Consider the following 18,895-nt stretch of genomic DNA (forward strand, 5'->3'; position numbering starts at 1 on the left):
TAAAATATGGATTCTGACATGGAAAAAGCAAATTTGTCATCACTTGCAGATTTGATTGTGCACCTGAAAAATACAAAATAACCTACAGGCTAATTAGAAATAATAAGATAATTCAGTTCGACTTCCAGCTGTGGGTGAATTGGCTTGAAACATAAAGACCTATCCATCAAGAACAATGAGAAAAGCTGGATTTAAAAGCAAAACCAAAAACTTGTTTGAAGGATTGAAGAACTATTAAGTTACCAAGGACTTATGGGGTTGAGATCCTAAAGCAAAGGGAATTCAGGGGTGAACATGATAGTAAAGTTTTATCGTAAGGCATTTGTTGATGCATAACCAGTGACTGAGAGAGATAGCTACTAGGGAAGAGGTCAAGAGGCAGAGAACTTGAGCAGAAGCTGTAGGCAGTAATCATTGGGTCGGGGGAAAATACAAATTTAGTATCAAGGAAGGGAGAGCTGCTCAACAGGCTTTCAATTAGGACACTTGAGTGGCTACGTATTAGAGCAAGGGACAATCAGAGACAGACACATTTTTACAAACCCAGAAACCTATGTGGTGTTAGTGCCACCCGGGGCTGGAGTAAGCTAATGTGCCACTACCCAAACCACTGGCACCAAGCAGCAATAAACGGATTCTTGGGGAAGATAATATCTGAAGCCTCAAATGATTACTACAAATTTTAATTTATGATGTATAATTTATAATATACAAATAATTGAAAGTTATTTCTGTTGTCAAAAGACAAAAGATGAAAGATCAAGGCGGGGGGGAGAAACAGGAACAGTTCCACGAGAGTTACAGACTTTTCATTTATCAATCATGACAATGAATGAATGCAAAAAGAAAAGATGAAGACTTTTAGCAAATAACTGAAATCTAGTAAAAAGTAAGGGAGGTTTTGATTCCAGACAAAATGGAGTAGATATATCTCTCTTCTATTCCTCCTAATAACCAGAGCAAAAAATCTCATGTATTGTCTGCAAAACAAATAAGATTCAGGATGGTGGAGAGAAGAATGCAGACCAGTTAGGGACCTCAGGATTCAAGAAATGATATGTGGTGAATTCCTTGGGTTTTCTTTCTGCCTCATATATCCTACTGTGGGTGTTGCATTATATATCCCATAATGGAGGAGCTGGCAATCCAGAGATGAGATGCCAAAGGGTGGAGACACAAAAATCCCAAAGAAAATACTTCTGTAGCCAAAGGACACAGAAAGGGGCAGCCTACCAAGAGGGAATAGTTTTATTTCTTTTTTTTTTTTAAGATTATTTATTTGACAGACAGATCACAAGTAGGCAGAGAGGCAGGCAGAGAGAGGAGGAAGCAGGCTCCCCACTGAGCAGAGAGCCTGATGCAGGACTCAATCCCAGGACCCTGAGATCATGACCTGAGCCGAAGGCAGAGGCTCAACCCACTGAGCCACCCAGGCACCCCGAGATGGAATAGTTTTAAACAATAATTGCACTACTCCAGCCAAATGCTACTGAGAAAACTGAGGCCCATCTCTACCCCTTATAGCAATGGCTAAACTGGGGGCAAAGACTCTACTTGCGCCTGGCTATAAAGAAGCCAGGGTGGTGGATGGTGTCAAAGAAGGCCCAGGTCAGGGAGCCTGGAAGGCTCAGTTGGTTGACTGTCAGACTCTTGGTTTCCATTCAAGAACAACCCCAAGTTGGGAGATCAAGCCCACCTCAGAAGCACGCACAAGGATAGTCCACTTCCCCTCTTATTCTCCCTTTCCTTCTGCCCCTCACCCATGCACACTCTGAAATAAATATTTTTTTTAAATGAAGATGATGAACCAGGTAAAGAGCCAGGACCTCCATCACAGCACAGTGGTTATAAGCACACCCCCCCCATTATGGTGTCAGTGGGTGCCATCCGGGGAAGGGTAACAAGGCATCCCCAACATAGCAACTGGGTTATCGACAGAGGCCAGGGGAGAACCTGAACTTCTCTACTTCAACCTTGAAGCAACAAGCCAGTTTCCCATCACCCCCACCAGCACAACATCAGAGGAGTTCTGCTTAAACAGAAGACTTAAATATCCAGGGTCTTATAATACCTTAAAATAGCCTGGACTACAACGTAAAAATCATTCATTATACCAAGAACCCAGGAAATTTCAACTTGAAAGAAAAAAAGATAATTAACAGATGTCAATATCAAGATGACGCACATGTTGGAATTATCTGACAAGAACATAAAATATATTTTAGTGAGAAATTACAAATAAACTTAGGACAAATGATAAAAAGAGTCTCGGCAAAGAAATAGAAGATATGAGGAACAAAACGGAAATTTTAGATTTGAAAACCCCAATAAATGAAATTTAAAAATTCAGTCAACCCCTTCAATAGCAGAATGGAAGGGACAGAGGAAAGATATGGCTGTCAGTGAACTTGAAGACAGAGCACAGAAACTACCCAATCTGAACAACAGAAAACAGGCTGAAAAAAATTATTAAAGCCTCAGATATGGAGAGTACACCAGATCTCTAACCAAAGATCTACTATTTGTGTCATTGGAGTCCCAGAGGGAGAGGAAAAAGAGTATGGGGCAGAAAAAAATATTAGAAGAAACAATGGCTGAAAATTCCCCAAATTTGGCAAATGACATAAACTGAAGATTCAGGAAGCTGAGCATATCTCAAGCAGGATAAAACCAAAGAAATCCATACTAAGACACATCTTAATCAACTTTCTGAAAAGAAAAAGTTTTGAAAGCAGTGAGAGAAAAGATACCTTAGCTATAACAGAAAAACAATTCAAAGAACCGCCAATTTCTCATCAGAACCTTGGAGGACAGGAGGAATTGGCACATTTTCCAGTGCTGAGGAAAAAAGAAAATTGTGAACCTCAGATTCTATATCTGGCAACAATATTTTTCAGGAATGAAGAGAAAATCAAAACGTTATCAGATGAAGGAAAACTAGTAGAATGTGTCTCCAGCAGACCTACTCTTTTAAAAATGGCTAAATGAAGTTCTTGAAACAGAAGGAAAATGGTAAAAGAAGAAACCTTGGAACATTGGGAATGAAGAAAGAAAAATGGAAAGAATAAAATATGGGTAAATACAGTTAGCTTTCCTTCTTTTGAATTCTATAAATTACGGTTGACAGTTGAAGCAAAACCGATAACGTTACCTGATGTGGTTCTCAATGAATGTAGAGGAACTCTTAAAGACAGTTCTAAATGGAAGTGGGTAAAGGGACAGGTATGATTTAAACACCTTTACAAGAGGTAACTTTTCTACATTTCACTGGAACTGGTAAAATGTGGGCACAAGCCGAGTGTGAGAATTTATGTATCTATATGGGTGGCTTTGGACGGCGGATTCTAACAGGTTGAGGGGGACAGGATGAGGTGCGTGGAAGCAGTTAGCACACACTTTAAGATGAAAGGGTTGGTCTTGGAAAGAAAAGAGCCTCAGGTTGGCTAAAGACACACATTGAGAAAAGGAAAGGGGAATAGGGACTTGCGTCTGACGATGACTTTCTTCTCGGCCAGGCAGGCCCCTGCTGAGAGAGGGGATTAGCCGATTGAGGGCGATGATGCGGGTTTGGGGCGCCGAGAGAGGATATGAGCACCAGAAGGGCACATAATTCAGGTAGTGTAGAGGTTAAAACTAGTTTTCAGCCCCACTGCTCAAAAGCTGTAAGGTGATCGGGGCGCCTGGGTGGCTCAGTGGTTTAAGCCTCTGCCTTCGGCTCAGGTCATGATCTCAGGGTCCTGGGATCGAGCCCCACATCGGGCTCTCTGCTCAGCAGGGAGCCTGCTCCCCCCCTCTCTCTGCCTGCCTCTGCCTACTTGTGATCTCTGTCAAATAAATAAATCAAATATTTAAAAAAAAAAAAAAAAAAAAAAAAAAAAAAAAAAAAAAGCTGTAAGGTGATGAATTGACCGCCAGGTGGCGGTGTCTGTGGAAGCTTACGTATCCCATCGGCCCTGGCGCCGGGGCGGAAGAAGGTGCGGAGGTAATTCTCTGGTTCGCATCGCCTCTACTCTTCTATCCCGACTGACGTTGGACAACAAAGATGGCTGCAGGAACCAGCAATTATTGGGAAGGTGAGGGCGAGGCTTCCGTATGGGTCTCGCTGAGAGGCAGAAGGGCTGGGTGGGGACGGGTCTTGGGGGAGGCGGCAGAGGAAAGAGCCTGGCCTCCGGAGGGGCCGCGCCGGCGGGTGGGGCACGTACATTCGGGGCCGCGGGCCTGGGGGCTGAAGAGACCGAACGGTCTGGGGCAGGGGGCTGACCCGAGAGGCAGCGAGACCTGGAGCAGGGGTTGGGCGGAGAGAGGTGAGCGGCGATGAAGTGGAAGAGGGTCCCGAGTCACTGGAGGAGGACTGGGTTGAGGAGCTAAGCGAACTTGGACGCAGGGGTTTGGGACACGAACTCTGAGAGGAGACGAGTTTTGAACGAGAATATTCCGAGCCCAGGAGGCTGGAAGACTCAGCGTTTTAAGAGTTGAGGTCACTGTTGGACAGTTGAGCAGGATAAGGGAAAGAAGGAACTTGTCAGTCCGGTCCCTCGAGAGAAGTTGTATGAACGAAGTGTCTCCTCCTCGGTCCCCCTGGCAGCTTCAGGCTGGGACTTCAAGGATTGGGTGTCGAGTCCCGTTTGAAGGCAGAGGAAATAACTTTACCAAACTCTGCTGTGAGACGAGTTTTGTTAAAAAAGAGAAAGTTGAGAGAACCAGTGTGAATTGCAACGATTGCATTTGCTGTCCGTCTTCTGCCAAAAGAACTGTCTTGTGATTTGACGAGTACGTTTTTTTAATTACTGAAAATACGTTCCGATAAAGTGCGCTCATGTAAAACGCACTCCTGGACCATGATAAAGACCACGGATCAGAGAATGCTCGTCTTTTTCTTTCAATTGTGTCTTTGCTTTATTACGATAGAAACTACTCTCCAAGCCTCTCGGAAACCACAAGTAACAGTATTGTCACTAACAGCCCCTTGGTCTAAGAGCTTAATTAATTCTGAGTTCATCCATACTTGCTTGTATGTATGTACCTCGGGCCTACTTTCAGAATGCTTTTAGTTGATGTTTTCTATTAAGAAAGACAGTTACTCGTTAGAGAGAACCATAATTATAGTTTAACACACGCATTTAAATGCCTATTTGAAATGAATACTAGATAGAAAATATTTTAAAATTATGTACACGAGGCTATTAGTGTTTTTTTTATTTAAAGATTTTTATTTATTTATTTGGCAGAGAGAGATCACGAGTAGGCAGAGAGGCAGGCAGAGAGAGAGAGGAGGAAGCAGGCTCCTGCTGAGCAGAGAGCCTGATGCGGGACTCGATCCCAGGACCCTGAGATCATGACCTGAGCCGAAGGCAGCGGCTTAACCCACTGAGCCACCCAGGCGCCCGAGGCTATTAGTATTTTTTTTTTTAAGATTTTATTTATTTATTTGAAGAGAGAGATCACAAGTAGGCAGAGAGGCAGGCAGAGAGAGAGAGAGAGAGAAGCAGGCTCCCTGCTGAGCAGAGAGCCCGATGTGGGACTCGATCCCAGGACCCTGAGATCATGACCTGAGCCAAAGGCAGCGGCTTAACCCACTGAGCCACCCAGGCGCCCAGTATTTTTAATACTAGTGATTAGGCTGTAGTTTTTTGAAGCGCTGTGCTGTAGTAATTATAGCATCTTATTATTGACAACTTACTCTGTGCTTTAAGCTCATGGTTACTAAACCCTGAAGGTAGGGTCCTGGAATCCAGCCCTATGTCAGGAGGGGAGCTCAGTGGGGAGTCAGCTTGAGGATTTCTGTCCCTCTCCCTTTGCCCATTCCCCTGGTGCGCGCGCGCTCTCTCTCTCAAATAAATCTTTTTTAAAAAGTGGAGGTTCGTAAGTAGATTTTCAATAAATCTCAGAGTCAGTTCTCAGAATCTTAGAACATTAGGGTGAGAGAAGATTCTGAGACTTGGTCATTTCTGGCAAAATATGCTTCACTATATTACAGTGCTTCTTACTTCTGGTTGCTGATAAATATATTGAAATAATGTTTTGTAACCCTTATTCCCGAAAGATGAGATCCTTACAATATTCCTTTCTAAATTTCAGCCCTTTTATTTTGACAGCCACTTGACCTTGAATAAGAATACTCACATATAGATGTAGGTTTCTGGCTTGGGGCTTCTCTCCCTCAACTACTAGGCCAAACTACTATAGCAGTGTTTCTGTTTGCTTGTGTTCTTTTAAAACTTAGGCCCTTATTTTGTCATACTTATAGTTGACCTTGTTAGTCACACAGTTCCTTATTAACTTAAGTATCTCTAAATTTCTTTCAGTAAACTTATTGAAAGACCAATTTTTTTTTAAGACCAATTTTTAATCCTTTGTTGATTATTTTTTTCTTTAAGCTTCAGCTACTAAGTCATTCTACTTATAATTTCATAAGCTTTGGAATATAAAGAGATAGGACAATCTCTGTCAAAAACAGTGATGATCTCTTTTTTATGAAATTAGTTGATAAGTTGTTACAATGCCTGTTATAAATCATAGGCAGTTTCTTTATGATTTGTATTCTCTCCTTTTTCCCCCCAAATTACAAAATTGTAGACATTGTTACAGAAATAATTTCAGAGATTTAGAACATTTGTTGTCTAGCTATTTTTGGAATACAGGTGAAGTTTTCTACCTGCCACTATTTTTCCCCTTCTTGACCCATCTGAAGTTTAAGTAAGAGACAGTTTGCCTTTCTGGGTAAGTCTTTGGCTGTCTCCTTTTAACACATTTCTTTATGAGGAATCTAGATCAATATATGATTATTTTCATGGTTTATTCAGAATAGTTTTGTAATTTTTATGTCTGCTGATGGACTCTTTGTGTTTAATTATTTACTTTTCAAATTTTGTTAAAGATCTCAGGAAACAGGCTCGACAGCTGGAAAATGAACTTGACCTGAAACTAGTTTCCTTCAGTAAACTATGTACAAGTTACAGTCACAGCAGTGCCCGAGATGGAAGACGCGACAGGTATAGGTACTACCAGATTCTGTCTCTTATGCCTTACACCATAGAATTTTTTTTTTCATAGAATGTTTTAAAAGCATTAAAAAATAAACTGAAATATGTAACTCTGTAACTTGGTCTATTGGTGAATTTTTCGTATTTTATTTTTTTGTTACTGATTATATTTTAGAGATTTATAAAAATTCTTCTTAATTCTTGAGTCTTACATTCATTTGGGATCCTCAGGCAAAGGTTGTGATGGTATTAAGAGGGAGATGCTAAGACTTAAGAATGAGTTTCTCATTCTTTTTCTAGTTCAGCCAGTGTAAGAAATATGATTTATATTTTGTATTTCTTTATTGTATTTCTTATATCTCACATTCTATTTCTTATATCTCCTGGTTGCTGTCTGGATCTGAGAAACTGCCCAGATGTAAAGTATACATACTGCTAGTCTGGTGTTTTAGAATGAATCTAATGCAGTGTGTATCCTCACTATTAATCATCCAAGCTATTTTTTTTTAAGATTTTATTTATTTATTCGCAGACAGAAATCACAAGTAGGCAGAGAGGCAGGCAGAGAGAGGAGGAAGCAGGCTCCCTGATGAGCAGAGAGCCCGATGTGATGCGGCGCTCGATCCCAGGACTCTGGGATCATGACCCAAGCTGAAGGCAGAGGCTTTAACCCACTAAGCAACCCAGGCGCCCCATCCAAGCTATTTTTAATTTGAGGGTTTTTTTTTTTTCTTGAGAAATCAGAATGCTATTATATTGAACACCTGGAAAATGTAATCTTTGAATCTTATGCTCACTTTAGGCCATCTACTTGTTAAAAAAAAAAAAATTAGGAAATATTTAAGACACTTAGAAAGGTATAAAGAATAAAGGATCCTCATGTGCCTATCTCCCTCTTCAAGAAATAATCATTATCAGTTCAGTTATCAGTATCTCATTTTCTGCTTCCGCATAGTCTCCATGTTTTTACTACATGTTTGCTTCCTAAACAATTTATGGTATCTTTCTGTAGTTTTGCAACTCGCTTTTTGTTTAACATTATCTTTGTGATTAAGCTTTGGATACATTTAACTGTGGTATATTCATTTGCTGCATATAGTATCATATTGTGATCATATAGTTGTGTATTGTCTGTAGATGGACATTGTTTCTAATTTTTGCTAATTAATAATAATTTTAATAGCTGACACAGAGTTCCTCAGGTATCAGGTACTCTATTTTTAGCCTTTTATGTGAAGTCTGCTAGGAACATTTTTACCTATACAAATATTGTATATCTAGCAGTGGAATTGCTGGTTGCATAGTTAGTTGTTATCTTTTCTTTCACATACTTTTTTGAAGATTGGCAGTGGGTGGGATTTTTTTCCAGCTAATAATAATAAAACAATAAAAATTGAGCATGGGTTTAAACCCAGGTATTTCTATCTCCAGAGCCTGTACGCTAAACCTTTCTGTGAACATTCCAACAAAAGACTCATTTCAATACCATAGCCAAAAGCGCATATTATTAAAGAATTTAAGATAGCAAGGCCAACATATTGACTATAGGACCTAAAAGTAAGCTGCCAGCATGTCATAAAGCTTTGACTGTAGTACATTGTTTTGGACTTGCCTTTATTTAGCAAGCAAAGAAAATGAAGAAGGTTCTTTTGTATGTATAAACTTAATTTTATCACTGGAAAGCATTTTTCCTGAATTTAAGTCTCCTACTTGACTATGCCAGTGAGCATACAGTTTTGAAACTGAATTAATTGTCAGGAGACACAGTTGCATGATGCTTTTTCTATGTTTACTGTGCTTCATGAACTTATACTTTTATGACCTTTTTAAAGGGAAAACTATCTTGAAAACATTTCCTAAGGAATTCTACAACAGATTGAGACTGAGTTTTTAGATTCCTGTAGCCCAACTCTCCCTTTAGTAAGAAGCCTCAGGCCATGAGGATAAAGATCCAGTGTGTATTCTAAGTGTTTTGTTATTGTCCAGATTGAAAGCATGTCATAATGAAGAATCTCAGTAATGACCACAATTTTTCATCTAGGAGTAACTTTTTTTTACTTTCTGTATTTTGAGAACTTGATGATCTATGGATCATCACATATCTATAAAATAAATTCAGTTTAACTGAATCGTAGTATTGTGGAGAAGGGAGTTTTTGACTATTTCCGTGGACTCCTATACTCTAAGAATGGTGAATATAGAGATTGTCTCCTCACTCTATACTCATTCTCATATACTCTATAGTCTCCTCACTCTATACTCCTCATCTCCGTACTCATTTAATGAGTATCTACCATGTGCCAGGCACTACTATTCTAGGTGCTTGCCATATATCTGTGAACAGGCAGTTTCCCTCTTCATGGAGCTCATATTCGTTGGCCCAATGTTCTTTTTCATGTATCTGGTAGGGGAGGATCTGTATTAGTAGTATTTAAGGCATTTTTGCCTGGGCGCACTCTAATACATAACCACAGAACTTTGGGTTGACTTTGACATATAAAGAACTAGATATTAGGATATATTTTAAGGCAAGTAAATTGACATGTTTTAAGAAGCAATAAAAATTTGGACCTAGTTAAACATCTTAAAAGTAAAAATCCTTTTTATTAGTCACTTTTTGGTTATTTCATTGCCCATTACTATTGCTGTGGAATTGTACCTGGAGAAGAGAAATGGTAGCAAAAGTGTTTTTTTGATGTTAAACTGATGATTTAATCTCTCTTCATTCACCACACCCAAGCACTGTCACAGGGCAGGACAAAGTCTTCAGCAAGATTGAAGAGCATTGTCATTGCCTGCATACTTATCTGTGTCTAGTATAACTGAGATCTCTCTTAAGCTGCTCACATGATAATGCATACCATTTGGGGAGAGAATGAAGGTTAGTGGTTTTTCAGAAGAGGCAAGAGAAATTTTCTGGACATCTGGTTTTAATTTAGGATTTGAATCTGTCAAACGTAAGTTTCATTTGCAAAAAGTTAGATTTTTGACTGACTGTTCATATTAGAAGACAGTTGACATCTTTGTTAAAAACAAAACAAAACGGGCGCCTGGGTGGCTCAGTGGTTAAAGCCTCTGCCTTCGGCTCGGGTCATGATCCCAGGGTCCTGGGATTGAGCCCCACATCTGGCTCTCTGCTCTGTGGGGAGCCTGCTTCCCTTCTCTCTGCCTGCCTCTCTGCCTACTTGTGATATCTGTCAAATAAACAAATAAAATATTTAAAAAACAAAACAAAACAAAACCTGAAACAGTTGTATAATATAGGTGGAAATGTAGAGAGTTGCTGGACATGGTTATCTGTATTAGACTTAAAGTCAGTTCCTGATTACTTAATAACTAGGTACCCAATCTAGTTTATGTAAATCTCAGTGTTATTTCTCTTTGGTAAGAAGAGCGAACTTAATTTGAGGAGCCATTATTGCTTTGGAGTAAAAATTAAAAGATTATTCCTCACAGATCCCATAACATAATCTGTAATACCTTTTATGCTTCCTTTTATATGTAGTACTACTTAGTTCTATGGTTTTGTTCCACATAATTTGCTCTTTTAGATTTAGCATTTAATTGGGCACTGCCATTGTATTGTGTAAGTTACTTTCATTTGGGAAATTTCTTTACATTATTAAGGTTAGATGTATGTATTAAAGTTTAAAAAAACTTCTATACAATTATATTTTATACTGTGGTGTGCTTGAGTGGCTCAGTCAGTTAAGCATCCAACTCTTGAGATGGAGCCCTGCGTCAGGCTCTCTACTGGGCGTAGAGCCTGCTTACGATTCTCTCCCTCCCTTTGCCTCTTCACTGCCTGCACCACCACAACACCCCAACACCCCCACAAAAACAAATTTTATTTTATACTGACTATAATAATTAGAATGTGTGTGATCTATATAGGAAAACTTCATAAAACTATAGTTAAACAGAGAACATCTCTGGGGTTCCACTTGACCTCTTTAAGAGTACCTTATTATTTTAAGTATGTTTATAAAGAATTAGGTTTGAGTGATGGATTCTCTTTAATGGAACTTCTCTTTAGCTCTGACACAACACCCCTTTTAAATGGATCAAGCCAAGACAGAATGTTTGAAACAATGGCAATTGAGATTGAACAGCTTTTGGCAAGGGTAAGTACTTTCTGTTAAATGGCTATTTTATTAGTCAACTGTGTTAATCACTTGTTAGATACGGTATTAGATTATATTAACACAGACATGTTTATAGAAATCACCCTTTCATCCAAGATAAGTGCCTGTCCAGGCCCCTTGAATTTTGATTATAGCCATTCTCAGGTCTTATGGGTATTATTTTAGGCTTTATGGACTACTTGGGGGGAAGTACTGAATCCTTCTCTGTCTTTGGTTTTGGGGTGGTCTTTTTGTTTGCTCTTAGCTAAACAAGCATATAGGCAAATAATTTTCTATTATCTATAGTGCTTTTTAAAATATTTTTATTTGTTTTCTTTTTCTTCTTTTTAGCTTACGGGAGTAAATGATAAAATGGCAGAATATACCAACAGTGCAGGTGTCCCATCTTTGAATGCTGCACTGATGCATACATTACAGAGACATAGAGATATTTTGCAGGTAATGTATTGGGTTTGAGATTTTTAAGTTATTGTAGTGTTGTTGTTGTTTTTTTAAATCCCTGAATAGAATATGTATAAATGTATTTAAGAGAATAAAGGGAAGACTCTTCTGGGACAATAAATACTTTGCTGTAGAAATTTGTCTTGTTTTACTTTTTTTTCTCTTGGTATGATAAAATTCTGAAAATATCTGATAGCTCTTGCTTTTGCCTGGTAAAAATGAATAATATTCATCACTAGGTAAATATACTTCTATTGTGGGAGACCTCGCTAGCTCCCAGTAACAGTGAAATAGCTAATGGTCATGCATAGGCCAAATACCATGGTTTAGAGTGTACTTTCATCAGGCTTTGAAGATGAACTGGAAGGGAGGTAATTTACTATATTTAGTCTGTTTGAGAAAATATTAAAAGTGTGCCAACAAAATGAAATAAACTCTCAGATTTACATACAAATGTGTTAAATAGGAAGTAGTACAAATAGGAAGACAAGTGTTTTTAATATTGGAAAAATTCAGCAATCATTTCTAATTTTAAAAACGCTTATAAAAATAGGAATAGGAGGATACTTTATTTACTTAAGACAAAAATGTGTATCTCATGTTAAAGCTAGCCTGATGCTTAATAATAAAGCACTGAAAGCATTCCCTCTGAAGAAAGAAACAAGATAAAGATATCCCCAATCACCACAGATGTTTATTATTGTTTTGGAAGTTCTTGATGGTGCAGTCAGACAGAGATATAAATAAACAAGATCTAAATAGTGACAAGAAAGAGGCAAAACTTTTATTATGTAGCAGTGAAAAATTACTTATCTAACACAACCAAGAAAAACAACTGAAAAAATTAGAAACAAATTTAATAAAATGGTAGATTTTGAAATTAATATATTGAAACAAGTTTCCTTACATATAACCAGTAACCTGAGAGAAAATATAATGGAAGAAACTGAAATCCTTGTGTATAAATTTAATAATAATGAATAGTACCTGCATGTATAAAACTTTACAAGGAAAATAAAAGATTTAAGTACGGGAAGGAATTACTCTGCCTTTGGAAGATTTCTCTCTGAGCCAACTTATGAATTGAGTGTCTTCCAAATAGAAAAAGAGGTTTTTGTTTCTTTTTCTTTTTCTTTTTTAATTAGCAAAATGACATCAAAGTTTATTTGGAATCACAGACATACGAGTGTAACCAAGAAAAAAAAAAATGAAAATGAAGATAAGTAGTAAAGGATACCTAATTCTACCAAATATTAAAACCTGTTAAGAAGCTGGAAGAATTAAGACAGTTTGATTCTGGAGGAAAAAAATATACCAATAGAACAGAACAGAGTTCACATGGAAATTAAGTTTCTGATAAAGGTGCTATCTTACTTTATTTATTATTAATTTTTTTCTTAAGATTTTATTTATGTATTTATTTATTCATTTGGCACAGAGAGACAGAGAGAGAGTATAAGCAGGGGAAACAGCAGAGAGAGAAGCAGGCCCCCCCAGTGAGCAGAGTACTGGATGTGGGCCTCAATCCCACCTGAGCCGAAGGCACCACTCAGGTGCCCCTAGAGGTGGTATTTTAGATCATTGGGAAACAGAGTATCATAAATTAAGTAGGCCTGTAATAATTGGCTAATTATGTGGCTGGTGGTGGTTGCAGGGGAGAGGGAAGAGGGAGAGACCAGGAGGAACAAATTTGAATTTCTGTCTCAATCCTCACATCCAGAATAAATTCCAAACGGACAAAGATTTATATGTAGAAAAATAAACTATAGAAGTTCAAAATAAAGCATGAGTAAAATTATACATTTTAGAAATTAGACCTTTCTAGGGAGCCAGGGTGGCTCAATTAATCATCTGTACTTGGCTTTGGTCATGATCCCAGGGTCCGGGGGTTGAGGCCCACGTCAGGCTCTTTGCTCACTGGGGAGCCTGCTTCTCCCTCTCCCCCAGCTTGGTCTCTGTCAAATAAATACATAAAGTCTTTTTAAAAAAATTATACATTTCTAAACAATACTTAATAGCAGAAAAACTATAACAAATGTCTGATTTGCTTAGTGTACAGAGAAATAATAGAGATAAAAAGATAACCCAAAAAGAAAATGGGCAAAGGATATGAACTGGCTGCTTATAGAAAATGACCAAAAGGGACGCCTGGGTGGCTCAGTTGGTTAAGCAGCTGCCTTCGGCTCAGGTCATGATCCCAGCGTCCTGGGATCGAGTCCCACATCGGGCTCCTTGCTCAGCAGGGAGCCTGCTTCTCCCTCTGCCTCTGCCTGCCATTCTGTCTGCCTGTGCTCGCTCTCCCCCCCCCCCGATAAATAAATAAAATCTTTAAAAATAAATAAATAAATAAATAGAAATAAACTATTTAAAAGAAAATGACCAAAACCATAAAAAGATGTTCATCCACATGCCAAAAGGAAACTATACTAATCAAAATGAGGTAGGATTTTTCACCTGTCAGAATAGCAACTATTGAAATATCTCTAGCACATTACAAGATAATAGAAAAATGGGCCCTCATTCACTATGTTGCTGGGAACATAAATTGGTCGTCTTTTTAGAAGGCAGTTTAGCACTATCAAAATTTAAATGTAAGATTCTTTGATCCACTTCATCTGTTAGGCATTTACTCTTTAAACACACTTTAAAAAGAGAAAGAGTCAGTAAAATATATATACAAGAATGTTTATTTTTTAAACAGCATTTTTTAAAAACAACAAAATAACTAAAATGTTTACTGGTAGGGAATTGACAAAACTATGACAGTCATAAGATAGAATTCTATACAGCTGTTGAAAAGAATGTAGATTTCTGTTTGTTAATATGAAAAGATTGCTTGATACCTTATGAACTACTGAAAAGAAGGTATATAGCAAAGTACAACTGACCCTTGAACAATGTGAGGATTGGGGGTGCTGACACCTGCCTCTCCACTCCTGTGCAGTTGAAAATTTGCATATAACTTTGACTCCTAAAAACTTAAGTACTAATAGCCTACAACTGACTATAGCCTGGCATAAACAGTTGGTTAACACATATTTTGTATGTTATACATATTACATACTGTATTCTTACGATAAAATAAGGTAGAGAAAAGAAATGTTACCTAAAAATTACAAGGAAGGGCGCCTGGGTGGCTCAGTCATTAAGCGTATGCCTTTGGCTCATGTCATGATCTCAGGGTCCTGGGATCGAGCCCCACATTGGGCTCCCTGCTCAGCGGGAAGCCTGCTTCTCCCCTTCCCACTCCCCCTGCTTGTGTTCCATCTCTTGCTGTGTCTCTCTCTGTCAAATAAAAAAATCTTAAAAAAAAAATTATAAGGAAAATGTATTTGCAGAACTGTACTGTAAGAAAAATCCACATATTTGTGGACCTTTGCATTTCAAATCTGTTTTTCAAGGATCAGCTGTAGTTTGATTTCTTTAGCATAAATCAAAGAAATAATAGGAAGTTTGTATATACAGAAACACAGTTCCTGAAAGAAAATAAAAGAAAGTGAAGGGAGTTATGAGCTGTAGAGCAGGGTGGTTTTTGTTTTTGTCCCTTTTGGTGCACTTTTAGTATTCTCTCCATGTTCATTTATATTTCGTGTTTAAAGGGGCAGTAAGGGCTTTCTGGGAGATGGGATCATGATTTTTATCTTCTCTATACACATCTCTGAATTTTAAAAAGTAATGAATATTCCTTAATCTCTTAAAAGTATGGTAGTAGAAAAAGAAAGGGAAATATTTGAAGATTGCTTTTTCTTTACAATTCTTTTGGTTCTGTTCTTCCTTTGACTGGTTTAGGAATTAAATTTCTGTGGGAATTCCAAAAAGATGAAATTTGAAAATAAGCCCCATTGGGTATACACTAATAAGTAGAGAGATCCCCTCAAATTTTATCCTAGGCTATTTGGAATCATTTTATCTTTTTTTTTTTTCTTTCTTTCTTAATAATTCTGTCCCACAAGACAAAGTACTAGAAGATACAAAGGATAGTGATTTAGTGGTCTATTACCCTAACACTGAATTGTTTTCGTTTGAAAGAAGCTGGTCACTCTTGGGGAAAGGGATTATAATGTTATTTTTACTTCTTGACTGTTTGATTCTTAAATAGCAGTTTTCCTGACAGACATTTATAATATGATGACAATATCTAATCGTTCAGTAAGAGGAAAACATGAGCTTATGTTGAGATTGGATGTTGATTTATTGCAGGATTATACACATGAATTTCATAAAACCAAAGCAAACTTTATGGCAATACGGGAAAGGGAGAATCTCATGGGATCAGTACGAAAGGATATTGAGTAAGTTATCTTTTATGTTATTTTGTAGGATGTTTACTCATATTTAGACTTAGACCATATCTATGATTAACTGTAAATTGAGTAGCAGAACCATAATTTAGATTTCAGGGTTTCTGATTCTAATTTTGTAGAGAATTCTCTAATTCTCATTTCACTGTTCTTTAAACATTGCTGAATCTAATCTACTTTGCTGGTCTTCTCTAGCTTCTCCTCATTTTATCATTGGCTCCTGCCAGCCTTGACTCTACTGTATTAATTCAGAATCCAGCTTAGATGCTATCTTCTGAGTTTTTCTCTGATCTCCTACCACCCACCTTAATAATGATATTGCCAATAACTGAAGCTCTCTGTGTTTCTCTTTCTGATTTACCAGCTACCCCCCTACCCTCTTTCTTAACAGTTTTATATATATGGAGTAAATTTTTAGGTAATATATATATATATATATATATAAAAAATATATTTAAAGTAATCTTTATTTCTCTGGAATTTGAAATATCGTGCTTTCCAGGTCTTATTCAGACTTAATAGCGTACGTCAAATTATTTAAGAACTTCCAGTGTTTTTATGCTAATCTCAATCCATAATTTTAAAAATTTGTTCTTCATCCCTTTACCTCACCTTCAATAATGCATTCTGATGTTTCATATGGACATTTAAATTTTTTTTCATGGGACACCTGAGTGGCTCAGTCATTTGAGTGTCCAACTCTTGATTTCAGCTCAGGTCACGTCTCGGGTTGTGGGTTGGAGCTCCTATTGGGCTCCGTGCTCAGCACAGAGTCAGCTTGTCCCTCTTCTTCTTCCCCGACTCCCTCTCTCTCTCTCTCTCTGTCTTTCAAATAAATAAATAAAATCTTAAAAAAAAAAAAAAAGCATTTTTCACAACTGAACACAATAAGTTAAATCCATTGAGCATCTAATTAAAACTGAAGACTTTCATTTTTGGACCATCTAATGATGCCTATCATTGTCTCACTTATGATAAATGTATGATACTTACTGTTTCATAAGTAATTACTGTGTTTCATAAACATAGCTGTGATACACATTACACATTACCGTATCATAAACTGATATGTGTCATGGGTACTCTTGAAACATTTTCCTAGAAATCTTTTATTTTGTTACAAAGTAAGACTTTTGCAAAAGAAATAATTTCATATTCACTGCATTCAAAATTTTTGCTCAAAACTAATCAAGGATTATCTAGCCATCAAAGTTATGTTCCTTCCCCTAAAAATTATCTTGGTAAATTAGTTTTTATTGTTCTATTTATTTAATGTTTAGTCTTATGTACTTAGTGAAACATGAAGGACTAAAAAAAAATTTCTGCCATAATTAGATATTTTGTAATATTTTTAGTTCTCAGGAACATGTAAATCTTTTGTTTAATATCTGTGCAGACTATTTATGTATGTATTTTTAGGTATACATTGAGAACCAGTATAGGGGACAGCCTATACTGGCATTTTGTTACCCCTAAATTTGTGGGAATTGTTAGAATATAGTCCACTGTAATAACTTGCTTTCTGAAAAACAGTCATAAAAGAAACAGGTTTCATCCATTCATTAAACTATTTCCTGATTAACAGCCATGAGTAAGACTCTAGATCAGGCACAGTAGAGGCTTGAAATGAAAAGACCAACTTAGCCCAACAGGAGTTTATAATCTAGGTGCTACAAGGCTCCTGGGTGGCTCAGTGGGTTAAGCCTTCGGCTTGGGTCATGATCCCAGAGTTCTGGGATCGAGCCCTGCATTGGGCTCTCTGCTCAGCAGGGAGCCTGCTTCCCTCTCTCTCTCTACCTGCCTCTCTGCCTACTTGTGATCTCTCTCTGTCAAATAAATAAGTAAAATCTTTAAAAAAGAAAAAAAAACTTTATAATCTAGGTGCTAGAGGGGAGTAAGACATATATTCAAATTAATATAATACAAAGCAGAATAAGATTAGTGAGATGAGATATAGTAGTAATAACTAACATTTTAAAGTTCTTTGCAATTGTACACTACTTTTCCATGTATTATCTCTTTTCGGGCTTCATATAATCTTTTGGTACAGATAGAAATTATTAGTACCATTTTATAAAACTGGGTATTATGAGATTTGTCTAAGGTTAACTGACTAGTTAATGATGGGAGTATAGATTTAAATCTAGATCACCTGTTTTCAGGATGCCTGCCTGGTTCAGTCAGAGGAGTGCATGATTCTTGATCTTGGAGTTGTGACATCAAGCCCCATGTTGGGTGTGGCCATTGCTTAAAATAAAATCTTTTTTTTTTTTTTCATTTTATTTATTTATTTGACAGAGAGAGATCACAAGCAGGCAGAGGCAGGCAGGCAGAGAGGGGGAAGCAGGCTCCCTGCTGAGCAGAGAGCCTAACATGGGACTCCATCCCAGGACCCCGGGATCATGACCTGAGCCAAAGGCAGAGGCTTAACCCACTGAGCCACCCAGGAGCCCTAAAAAAAAAAAAAAAAAATATATATATATATATATATATATATATATATATCTTAATAAAAGTCAATCATCTGGGGCACCTGGGTGGCTCAGTGGGTTAAGCCTCTGCCTTTGGCTCAGGTCATGATATCGGGGTCCTGGGATTGAACCCCACATCAGGCTCTCTGCTCAGTGGGAAGCCTGATTCACCCTCTCTGCCTGCCTCTTTGCCTGCTTGTGATCTCTCTCTCTGTGTCAAATAAAAAATATTTTATAAAAAAAAAAAAAGGTATATCATCTGTCTTGGGAGTCCTGCTTGTCCTTGGTTATCTCATGCTGCTCTACCTGAGATTTTCTTTCCTTCTGTGCTTTGCAAATGAGCACTGCCTCTTAGCCAGTAGTTCAGTTTTATCAGCATGACCCTCTTTTGTCTTACTCTAGTGTATGTGCAGTTTCTTCCAATTTTTTATTTTTGTTCTTATTACCTTGAGTAAAGAGGAAACATGAAAGTGTTGATAGTAAGGATAGAAAGCATTTTCGTGTAATATTTACTGCAGACCAAGACAGAAATCCTTAAGTATGCCAAAATTGGC

At 37.6% G+C, this 18,895-nt stretch overlaps 1 protein-coding gene across 3 annotated transcripts in view; it reads left to right on the forward strand.

Annotated features, from left to right (window-relative positions):
• Positions 1–1,923: 1,923 nt before the first annotated feature.
• Positions 1,924–18,895, forward strand: part of GOSR1 (golgi SNAP receptor complex member 1) — a 54,838-nt gene continuing 37,866 nt past the window's right edge. Inside the window, exons 1-5 of one of the 3 annotated variants that reach the window (XM_059148138.1) lie at positions 1,924–3,075; positions 6,878–6,998; positions 11,020–11,107; positions 11,459–11,566; positions 15,770–15,861. In XM_059148138.1, the coding sequence (XP_059004121.1) occupies positions 3,072–3,075; positions 6,878–6,998; positions 11,020–11,107; positions 11,459–11,566; positions 15,770–15,861 (413 nt within the window). In that variant the 5' untranslated portion in view covers positions 1,924–3,071. Of the gene's footprint in view, positions 3,076–3,934; positions 4,074–6,877; positions 6,999–11,019; positions 11,108–11,458; positions 11,567–15,769; positions 15,862–18,895 lie in introns of those variants that run through there. The other 2 variants (XM_059148136.1, XM_059148137.1) reach the window with 2 other exon arrangements.

Source organism: Mustela lutreola, chromosome 15 (assembly GCF_030435805.1).
Source record: "Mustela lutreola isolate mMusLut2 chromosome 15, mMusLut2.pri, whole genome shotgun sequence".
Taxonomy (NCBI): domain Eukaryota; kingdom Metazoa; phylum Chordata; class Mammalia; order Carnivora; family Mustelidae; genus Mustela; species Mustela lutreola.